Source organism: Palaemon carinicauda, chromosome 2 (genome assembly GCF_036898095.1).
Source record: "Palaemon carinicauda isolate YSFRI2023 chromosome 2, ASM3689809v2, whole genome shotgun sequence".
In the NCBI taxonomy this organism is placed as follows: Eukaryota; Metazoa; Arthropoda; class Malacostraca; order Decapoda; family Palaemonidae; genus Palaemon; species Palaemon carinicauda.
Genome location: NC_090726.1, coordinates 101,444,376 through 101,456,875, shown reverse-complemented (window position 1 = coordinate 101,456,875; position 12,500 = coordinate 101,444,376). Strand labels below are relative to the sequence as shown.

The 12,500-nt window shown below is 32.8% G+C and overlaps 2 protein-coding genes across 2 annotated transcripts in view; both read left to right on the top strand.

Moving 5' to 3' along the window:
* Positions 1 to 2,576, top strand: part of LOC137619360 (uncharacterized) — a 6,941-nt gene extending 4,365 nt beyond the window's left edge. The window contains exons 3-5 of the mRNA XM_068349488.1: positions 382 to 795; positions 1,602 to 1,822; positions 2,154 to 2,576. Coding sequence (XP_068205589.1) covers positions 382 to 795; positions 1,602 to 1,822; positions 2,154 to 2,477 — 959 coding nt within the window. The 3' untranslated portion in view covers positions 2,478 to 2,576. The remainder of the gene's footprint in view (positions 1 to 381; positions 796 to 1,601; positions 1,823 to 2,153) is intronic.
* A 5,475-nt stretch (positions 2,577 to 8,051) lies between these two features.
* LOC137626110 (uncharacterized) overlaps positions 8,052 to 12,500 on the top strand; it is a 19,482-nt gene continuing 15,033 nt past the window's right edge. Inside the window, exon 1 of the mRNA XM_068357190.1 lies at positions 8,052 to 8,205. Coding sequence (XP_068213291.1) covers positions 8,136 to 8,205 — 70 coding nt within the window. The 5' untranslated portion in view covers positions 8,052 to 8,135. The remainder of the gene's footprint in view (positions 8,206 to 12,500) is intronic.

Genomic DNA, 12,500 nt, shown 5'->3' with positions numbered 1-12,500 from the left:
CATAAATCATAACATGTTTCATAAGGTCTTACTAGACATAAGCACACTTATACGCGTGCACACACCTAAGTATATATATATATATATATATATATATATATATATATGTGTGTGTGTGTGTGTGTATATATATATTTATATATATATATATATATATATATATATATATATATATATATATATATATATATATATATATATATACATATATATATACATATATATATATATATATATATATATATATATATATATATATATATATATATATATATATATATACTGTATATGTGTGTGTGTTTAGGTATTTATAAAATTCATATGTATGTATGTATGTATTTTAATGAAATTTTATCATGATACTCAATACGATTTGGACAGAATGCAGCGGCCGAGAGATATCAGGACACGGGAATGCCTCAATCAAGTATCAGTTAGGCAGCATCATTCAGGTGAGCCCAGTCAAAGAGCCCTGGACACGCTTTGACTTGGCCTTCGTCCAGTCAAGCATAGATAGATATACGTTCTCCCTGGCAAGATCTGACGACCAACTGATGATGCTCGTTTGGAATGAAAGACAAGTTCTCCTCCTCCAGCCTACATATTTGTGCTTATGTTTTCATTCTGAAGTGACGATCAACATTACCTTCCACCTAGAGAAGGCCGGCTCCACAGTCCGGGTATCATGGTCCGGCTATGGGGAAGTTGTCCCTCTTTCAGGGGTCACTGTTTTGGATTTCGCTCGCGTCAATAACTTCGGTGATACCAATTTGAGGGTGAATCTTTGCACTCCAGGTTTGTCTGAGAGATTTTTAGAAGTTATATTTGCTACTACTACTACTACTACTACTACTTCTACTACTACTACTACTTCTACTACTACTATTTTCATTAACATCATCTTCCCCTACTCCTTTATAACAAAATGTTAAATTCTCTCTTTCTCGCTTTCTTTATAACAGGTAACATATTCAAAATCATGTGTTCAAAACTTGCATATTACTTGAAATTTACTTTCTATATAACTTTACACATAGAACTATTTGTTTATTCCATTGTATTCATGACCATGAATTTAACCTAATATTCCAACATTATTTGAATAAATAAATCAACTCGTACAATTAATAACAATAAAGATATTAAAGACAGGAAAACATGGTTACTATACTCATTTGTTTTTTTTTTTTTTTTTTTTTGATGAGGCGCAGTTGCACTGACTCGCAGCGGTGCCCTTTTAGTTCCGAAAAGTTTCCTGCTATCTGATTGGTTAGAATAATCTCGTCCAACCAATCAGCGACCAGGAAACTTTTCCGAGCTAAAAGGGCACCCCTGCGAGTCTGTGTAAATCTGCCTCATTAAAAAGAATTGGCTATAGATACTGTTCTCTAAATAGTACAGTTGGACACAGGAATTCCTGGTACATCTCGCCCTGAGGGAGTGCTCCCTGTCGCACTATTACTAAGTGGAGAGTTCCTGTGTGTAGCTCCACCCACCACGAATGCCATCTCACTCTATACTATCCGTTTGGTTACTTGCAGCACTTCCTCAAAGCGTGGTGTGCCAGGAATTCTTTTACATATCTATAACATTCTTTCCAGGCAATTTATCAGGCATCTCACCCACCATCAGTCCGAAAAAACACGAGAGCAAGGTATGTCCAAAGTGCGGGAAACTTGATGCATCAGGAAGCGACTGCGAGTACTTGTGGATAGGTAGTTTGGTTACTTCCATGGTCATTTTGTTTGGGTTACTACCTTACATCGTGCACCTGAAGAGAAATTCCAGGAAGATTAGGAACCGGCGATTGGATGAACAACAGGTGATGCTTATTTATGAAGTGGTTCCTTGTGGACGACTGTTTCTTTTCGATGAAGTATTTGGTATAGTTAAAAAAGTAGTAATTAGGTTAGGTAACAAATATGTATATTGTCATTTTTGTATTTTACTTCTCTGGTTTGTTCCATCCATTGATGGTCGTAAATGAAAAAAAAAAAAACTGACAAAATGTGGAACTTGTCACCTCGTTTTAGTCTTCAACTTTACAAATTTTGAGAGTAGATATGAGAAATAAGTAAAGATATGAATTTCCTCAGCGCAAAAACTTACATATTAATAAGGCCATTTCAACTTAGTGGTCATAAACCTTTCAGGAAATCTCAAGGGATTTATCTACTGATCGGCAACCCTCCCCACCACCACTCTCCTGGAAGACCACCAAGGACACCGCCAAGATAGCCCACAACAAGTACCTACGGCACAATCCCATCAACCAGGGCCAAGATGAGTATGTGAACTCTTTCCCGAGCCATCTGGTGGTCCCGGAAACGACTGACTCTGACGGGTACCTCAACACAAGGGAAACAAAGATGCAGACCTTCTCCATAGTGCCCGATGAAGAGGAAGAGAAGAGTAGTGACAAAGGAAATGCTTCAGATCTTGGGAGTAGTGAAAGCCTATATGAAGAGATGGCTTAGATAACATGAGGGTATCAAGGACTCTGGCATGATTCTAAAAGTGTGAGGCGTAGGATACCCTTTATCCTGTGGCCTACTTGATGAAGATGGAAAATACATTAGGATGAAAAGAAGTATTTTTTTCTTAACCCGTTTTTGACAAAAGAGAAAAAAATGTAAGGAATACTGGGAATTATGTGTGTAGATGGAAAGTTCTCTATGTTCTTAACATACAACAATTGAAAACAGGTAAATTCGAAGTTAGGAAATATTGGTTCCATGACATGATTAGACCATAAAAATCTACCTGTGGTCAACCATTTAATGCGTTTTTATTCGTAAAAAATCTTCAGATATATATATATATATATATATATATATATATATATATATATATATATATATATATATAAAACTTGCATAATTGCATTTAAATGTATATGTGGTATATACACACATATACAGTACACACACACACACATATATATATATATATATATATATATATATATATATATATATATATATATATATGTTTATATATACCTATATATATATATATATATATATATATATATATATATATATATACCTTTATATATACCTACATATATATATATATATATATATATATATATATATATATATATATACATATGAAAATAAATATATATATCCCTTTCTGAGTGCGAATACCTTAAAAAGTTTGTGTATCGCCATGATCAGCAAAGCTATACTAGTCAAGGACACCTATATTAGGTTAGTTAACGGTGAGTGATCAGACAAAAATCTCCCATCATCACCAATCCGCACTGGCCAGCGTGGAGATGAAAATTGGCCAAACCCCAGATATTAAAGACATGTCTGAGGCATTTGTCCTGCAGTGGACTAGAAACGGCTGTATTTGTTATTGTTGTTGTATATATATATATATATATATATATATATATATATAAACATACATATATATATATACATATATATATATATATATATATATATATATATATATATATATATATATATATATATATATATATATATATATATATATATATATATGTATATATATGTATATATATGTACATATATATGTATATATATATATATATATGTATATATATGTACATATATATGTATATATATGTATATATATACATATATATATATATATATATATATATATATATATATATATATATATATATATATATATATGTATATATGCGTGTGTGAGTGTGAGTGTATTATTATATCATTTTTATCCAAGTAGGTAAAGTAGGATGGTACAAGCCCAAAGGCTCCAACAGTGGAAGTAGACCACTGCAGAAAGTAAATAGAAAAATTACAAATAAACTATACAGTATATGAGAAATTATATATTTGTTAGATATACTGAGATCATTAAGAACATTGAAATAAATCAATCATATGCAAGAAATTTAAACCTCTGAAGTTCCACCTGTTCAACTGTCAGATTAGGAAGATCAAGGCCTAAATATGTTAATTAGATAGATCATTCCACATTCTGGTCACAGCTGTAATAAAAATTTCTGTAATGCTGTGTAATATTGAGCCTTATGATGAAGGAAAGAATATTACAGTCAGCTCTCGATATTCGGGGGTAATATCTCAGTTATTCGCAATACAGAAAACCGTATGACCTATTTAATAAGAAATCCCGTATTTACAGTTTCACATTAAGTACTCTCGCGGTCCGGTGATTTCAAACTGACCGTGCTCCTTTGCACCCTGCTTGCTTTGCGACGTTTATCTCTCCATACATTTCTTGCTCACTTAGCTTCAGTCTTGCATTGTCTCTCCTCATGTATGCATCTGCTGCTTTGCTTGGGTCTTTTTTGTGCAGTTGTGATAAAAAAATCCTGTACATATCCAGTATGTATACTGTGATTTTAGTATGCAAAGCGATACGTACATTATGTTACCCCACATGCTGAAGAGTCGACAGTTCAAAGATTTGCATCATACTTCTTGGTTACTGCATAGAACTTTGTACATAAGCTGTTGCTGGAGCTGTACTGATACTTTTTCTTTTAATTTTTAATGTGTTAATGTATTCATTGTGCAATACTAGAATTTTATCATATTACCTACTGTAGAGTACTGTATATAAAATACCATATTTTACAGTACTGCATACCAAATGCTGTACTTTAGGCTACGTGTACAGTGAGTTTTAACGGCGAGAGTCGACTTGTCAAAAACAGGGAACACTTACGAATGCTACCATATATTACAGTAATATACACTGGAGTATCAATGAATGTTATGGTAGATAGAAACAACAGTGTTTTGTTGTTACAGTATAATATTTACTTATATGAATGGCGATGACTCATGTCAAGTACCGTAGTCTTACCGTGTAAGTGTACATGTATTCTACACTTAGTGAAATGTGTTAAATCATTGATACAATACTTATACTATGATAGAAACCAAGTAAAAACAATATTAGGCAATACAAGGACCTACTTAGTGGGTGGTCGGCCGCACGTAGCCAACGGGTAGTAAGTTGTTAGGTTAGGAGCTAACCCACCCTAGAGCAGCAAGTATTTGCTGATTCTCGGTTCTTGCAGGTGTTGCTGTCACCTATTCCCTGTAAATAAGGAGGGCTCGCTGTAGATATAACTGCATATCTAGTACTATGTACATGATGGTACAGCCTAGGAGGAAGATATGACTGCAAAGGTTATTCACATTTATCTAAATAGATCTTTTTAAACATGCTTAGAAAATTAACTGGAAACTGATGCGAGTGGTTGATATCCACATCAGGGATTGGGAATGTAATAGCCAACAAGTTTTTGACCAAAAAATTAGGAGTCAGTAACTGAAGACCTCATAGGAGAACAATGTTCAAAACACGGTAGAATGAAATAATTAAAACAATTCATGTGTCTAGATTGATTAGGTTACTGAAGAGAGCACATTTTGAGTGTTGAGCCATATTTCCATTCTTGTAGAAATGAATAATAATATCTGTCAATAATTCCTACAGCCGTTCATCAATAACAGATATAAATTGCATGCCGTTTCCAAAAACAACTATTTTTGACGATGAATCATAATGTGGGAAAGTAATTTAAGATTTTGTATCAGATCCAAATAATGATGATACTATGACGGGCCAAGAGTAGGTTGTGACTCAAAAGGCGAGATGAAAGCAACTGAGTACCTTGAGTACCTTTTTTTTACAGAAGATCGAGTTTATGTACACACCAAGTCCCGGCAAGACGGTCACAAAATACAACAGGCTATTTCATGTCCAACCGGCAACCGGTTCTGTTAACAGTTAACAAAAGAAAAGCAGACAGGTTGATGCAAGTTGCTGTCAGTGCGAAGGGAGAGCGAAGATACGAAGGATAATATATACAAAAGAGAGAAATGTCGTTACTATGTACGATCGTGTGACGCACGAGTGATACAATACAATAAGTCTAAACCCAGAAGTTAACAGTTATACTCTTCTTCACTCAAGATATTAACTACTGCACTCTAATTGTTCTATTGCTACATTCCACTTGGTAAGGGTTGGAGAGACTTTCTAGCTATATTAAGCAGCTGCTCTACCAGGATATTCTAAAAGCAAACCATTATTCTTAAGACTTGTGTAATGCCGTAGCCTCTGTACCATGGCCTTCCAATGTCTTGGGTTAGAGAGATCTCTTACTTGAAGGTTCACCCAGGCAGTATATACTATTCCATCTGTTTCCTTTCCTCACAGGGTTATTTTCCTTGTTTGAGGCCCTGTTTTCCAACTATGGTTGTAGCTTAGCTAATTATAATGTAAAGTAACTTAGGGGTAATTTCGATTCCCTCGTGTCCTTTTCAACGTGAATTAGTCAGACAAGGATGTTATGTATCATTGATAGTTGGAATCTTCGAACTTCTGGCTTTATAAACAATAAATTGGTGCCGTTCGAAATCAATCTTTTATCGTTCTTAATAAGTTACAATTAACAAAGGATTTTTTTGTGTGTGCATCTAAAAATATAGAATGATTACCGTTTCTCGTTTTAATTGAACAAAAAAAAAAGTATTAAATGAGGGTTTTTACCTAAACAATGGTCCTGCATCTGATTTGAAATTAGGAACTGAATATTATTTGCTTAAGAAATTGTAAGTAAAGTAACAAAAAGTAGTACAAGGAAAACATTTCGTCGAAATAAGTTATTGAATATTATAGTTCATTTTGAATCGGCTTATATTATGTTTTGATAATTATCTTCTTAATGTGGAAAGGATCTTGAAGAGTCTTCATAAACATAAAAGATGTATATATATATATATATATATATATATATATATATATATATATATATATATATATATATATATATATGTATATATATATATGCATATATATGTATATATAATATATGCATATATATGTAAATATATAATATATACATATATATATACATATATATATATATATATATATATATATATATACAGTATATATATATATATATATATATATATACACAGTATATATATATATATATATATATATATATATATATATATATATATACTGTACATATATATAAGAAATAATTCATGTGCCATCGAAGTCCTGAATATATTTTCTAAGGAGCTGAATCGAAGATATTTTTCGTAATCTAACAAACCAAGCAAATATGGGACAAAAATTATTATTATTATTATTATTATTATTATTATTATTATCATTATTATTATTATACAATGAAGATTGATGGGAAAAATAATTTTGGTAAACAAGAAGTTTCTGGCACCTGAATTTTACGAATCAAATAAGAATGTAAAAGATGAAACGGACTAGTTACATTAATTTGTTAGGGCAACAGTTTTACAAAAATATAATTAAATCAATTTGAATATGAATCTGCAATGATATATACTGTCAAAAATTTGCCATAAAAACCGGTAAAAATCCTGTAATAAATATTGCCAGGCATTTACCGTTTTAAATACGGATATATTGATGGAAAGAAGGGATATTACATTCACCAACCTGTAAAATATAATAACAATAATAATAACAATGTATGGTAAAAAGTACAGTCACCTGTATCTTATTGAAATACGGCCGAGGACAGTATATTTTTACGGAGAATTTTCGATTAAAATTACGGCGTTTTTCTTTTTACGGAGAATTTCCGATTGAAATTACGTTTTTTTTTTATTTTTTTTTTTACAGTGAAAATTAACCGTAAAATATAATTGAAATACGGCCGAGAACAGTATCGATTTACGGAGAATTTTCTATTAAAATTAGGTTTTTTTTTCTTTTCTTTTTTTTACAATAGAAATTAACCCGTATATTATAATTGAAATACGGCCGAGAACAGTATAGTTTTACGGATAATTTTCGATTAAAGTTAGGTTTTTTTTTTCAGTGGAAATTAATCCGTAAAATATAATTGAAACACGGCCGAGAACAGTATAGTTTTACGGAGAATTTCGATTAAAATTAGTTTTTTTTTTTTTTTTTTTTTTTTTTTTTTTTTTCAGTGGAAGTCTAAACAGTCTTTTCTAAGAAACCGGTCTGCTAATCGGCAAGCGAGTTTCGACGTCTTGTTATTATGATAAGGCTGTTCTATCTGGGGCAAGCAGAACAGTCAGCTCACAGCGTCGGTGGAGGGTACGGAAGACTCGGGGACATCGCTTACCATGGCAAGACTTGTGGATCTGACAGTTTTGTTTTTGGCTTGTTATTACATTTACGCTGAGGCATGGGAAGGTACTTATGAGTTTAGTTATATTTCTTATAAAGTCTGAAATTTTAGTGTTTAGACTTTCTTTTTTATATTTAGAATTAAAAAAAAGTTTTGACGTTGTTAATAGTTTATATATGGTATATCTGTTTTGACGTTGTTACTGTTTTCAGAGTGATGTATTGTTAAATTGTTCTCATCATTTATTTATTTCCTTATTTCCTTTCCTCACTGGGCTACTTTTCCCTTTTGGAGCCCTTGGGCTTATAGTATCTTGCCTTTCCAACTAGGGTGTAGCTTGGCTAGTAATAATAATAATAACAATACTTAAAGCAAATGACTTATTTTCTTTACAAATAATTTCTTAATTTGCTTATCTAATTCATCTTTCAAATCTAGAATTTTTAACTCTAAAGAAGTTTCAAACGCTAACGTAAAGAGAAACAGTTTGTTCTCTGATAGCTGTCATGAAACTAGATATTCGTTCTAGTTATGATGCACAATTTAACAATAGTTATTTAAAGGTTTAAAGGTCACTCATGAGTGACAGATGCAAGGTACAGGACAATGTCGTACAGAAATTATATGCTACCAAGCCCCCTTTCCACCCAAGCTAGGACCAGGAGGGCCAAGGCAATGGCTGTCAATGACTCAGCAGGTAGGCCTATATGCTACCACAAAATCTCGCTCACTAGCTCATAAGTTATGAATGCTACTAGGACCAGAAAGGTCAAGGCAATGGCTGTTAATGAATCAGTAGGTAGGCCTACAGGCTCCCCGAAAATCCCCCTCATTAGCTCATAGGTTGTGAATGCTACTAGGATAAGGAAGGTCAAGGCAATGGCTGTTAATGAATCAGCAGATAGGCCTATAGGCTCCACCAAAATCCCCCTCACTAGCTCATAGGCTGTGAATACTACTAGGACCAGGAAGGTCAAGGCAATGGCTGTTAATGAATCAGCAGATAGGCCTATAGGCTCCACCAAAATCCCCCTCACTAGCTCATAGGCTGTGAATACTACTAGGACCAGGAAGGTCAAGGCAATGGCTGTTAATGAATCAGCAGGTAGGCCTATAGGCTCCACCAAAATCCCCCTCACTAGCTCATAGGCTGTGAATACTACTAGGACCAGGAAGGTCAAAGCAATAGCTGTTAATAACTCAGCAGGTAGGTCTATAGACTCCCCCAAAATCCCCTCACTAGCTCATAGGCTGTGAATGCTACTAGGACCAGAAAGGTCAAGGCAATGGCTGTTAATGACACAGTAGGTAGGCCTGTAGGTTCCCCCGCCTCGAATCCCTACCTCATAGGGACGGTATGGTTGTAAATGCTAGTGAACGCTTTTTCAGGTGGAGCTCGAACTTCCGACACACGTATATCGATTCAGACGCATTATCCACCATGTTAAAAGAATCTTTTTATTTCTAATCTTTAACAAGATAATAATGATTTTTATCTCTTTTGATTTTAACCAGACACCACTCACTACCTTCTTTCTCGGACCCTTTTTGATATTTTCTGTCAACCTAGAATTCCTTATCTTATTTTAATCTGATTTTTAAGAACATAAGTGATTTAAGAGCATATAACCCATTCATGTTTAGTAATTTTAATGTCTCGTGTTTAACTATTTATAACTGTTAATGTTTTGAATACATTACTTCTTTCCCACAGTATCCTTAAACTAAGAATAACTATGGTAAGCAGCTCTTCTATGAGTAGGACATTCCAAAAGCAAACCATTGTTCTCTAGTCCTGGATAGTGCCATAGCCTCTGTACCATGGTCTTCCATTGTCTTGGGTTAGAGTTCTCTTGCTTGAGGGTACACTCGGGCACACTATTCTATCTGGTTTCTCTTTCTCTTGTTTTGTTAAAGTTTTTGTAGTTTATATAGGAAATATTTATTCAGATGATGTTACTGTTCTGAAAATATTTTAATTTTCCTTGTTTCCTTTCCTCACTGGGCTATTTTTCAACTAGGGTTGTAGCTTAGCAATTAATAATATTGGTAATAATAATAATGATAATAATAAGGGGTCGGTTGCCTGATGCACCCTTTCCATTGTCTTCTATCAAAGGCACCCTATTCCACCAAAACTCTTCTCTCCATATCAACCTTCACCTTATCTCGCCATCTGATTCTCTACCTCCCTCTAGATCTTCCCCCATAAAAGGTTCCTCTCAAGACCTCCTCGTTCCCTTACATTGTACTAATATTCAAATAAGGATTGTTAAGCCTTATTTACCAAAAGTAGCTCAAATCTCATTTTTCATTTTTAATGTATATCTACACAAGACAATGATCGGTGCTATCAGTGTCACTTGTGTCCCAGCACCTTTCTATCAGCCATGGATAATTTGCTCTTTCTATATCTACTTTCATTTCTAATGAAATTTTAAAAATTAGAGTATAAAAAGGATAATCGCTGTTTTAATTTCTTAATGTAAAAAAAAAATAGTACGAAAGGTGAGAGTAAAATTAATGCATCCATATTGCACCTCATCTGTTATGGATTTAATTCATTGAAACGTTTCTGCAATGGTACCTAAGGCGAGCTAAAGACTTGTGTCTAATTATTTTGAAATAAGAAAGAAACCAGAGAAAGTAAACATTACAACAATGAGGAAATAACAACAATGAGGATATAGAAGAAAATATTGTTTATAACGTATGATTTGTTAGAATATTTTTCTTGTACTTATCATACTTCCTGTTTGTTTCATCTTCTGATAAACGTGTTGCTCAAAATCCAAGCCGTGAAACAATGACTGAAAATAGAAACTTATCATATATTTTTTTTTAATCAAGGGAAAAACATTTCAATACAAGTATTTTCAGATACAAAAGTACTGTCATTTTGAAAATATTATACTATACATCTTTGGGATACATAAAGTGTATTGTGCCAACCGTGTGTACACACGATCGTACATAGTTCATTTTGTGTATATATTATGCTTGTATCTTCGCTCTCCCCTCGCACTGAAAAGAACCTGAAAAAACATGCCTGTTTATCTCATCGGTAACGGTGTCGATTTTGAACAGGAAATTTCCTGTTGCCTTGAGCTTTTGTATATAAAGGAGAGTGTTCTATAATGAACAAGATTCATGACATTTTGTAGGAAGAAAAGGGGAAGCAAAGATGAGAATGGTGAGGTGGATTATGGGAATATCAAGTCTAGGGCATGTATATACATATACATATATATACATGTTATATATACAGTATATATATACTGTACATATATATATATATATATATATATATATATATATATATATATATATACACATATATATATACATGTATATATACAGTACATATATATATGTATATATATGTACATATATGCATATATATTTTCATACAAATATATACATATCTATATATATATATATATATATATATATATATATATATATATATACAGATACATATGTATACATACATATATATATATATATATATATATATATGTATATATATATATATATACAGTATACATATATACATATATATATGTGTGTGTATATATTTATACAGTACATACGTACATACATACATAACACACACACACACACACACACACACACACACATATATATATATATATATATATATATATATATATATATATATATATATATATATATATATATACATATGTCATTGTCCTGCTAGCCTGTACTGTACATTGCCACTGCCATTCATGAGTCGCCTTTAAATTTTTATGAGCCTTTCGACTTAGAAGATGAATCATAGAGATTCTCTTTACGGATCTTTTGTAGGAAACAGTGGAAACAAACCATTAGAATTAGAGGATGCAGAGGACCACGTAGGTAATGCTCTCTCCATTGCTACAATTAGCAATGCCTCTACAGAAGGAATTCCCTCAATCAAGGAAGTGCTTAATTCTCTCTCTCTCTCTCTCTCTCTCTCTCTCTCTCTCTCTCTCTCTCGGAAGTGCTTAATCTCTCTCTCTCTCTCTCTCTCGGAAGTGCTTAATTCTCTCTCTCTCTCTCTCTCTCTCTCTCTCTCTCTCTCTCTCTCTCTCTCTCTCTCTCTCTCTCTCTCTCTCGGAAGTGCTTAATTCTCTCTCTCTCTCTCTCTCTCTCTCTCTCTCTCTCTCTCTCTCTCTCTCTCTCTCTCTCTCTCTCTCTCGGAAAAAATATGAATTACCAATTACATTTATTTTGCCTTGCTTTCCTTTCGTATCTTAACATTGTCATATAAACTATATGAATTTGAAATATTACAATTTTCATCAAAAAAGAAAAAATATATATACATTTAATTAATTGAAATGTGTTACAATAT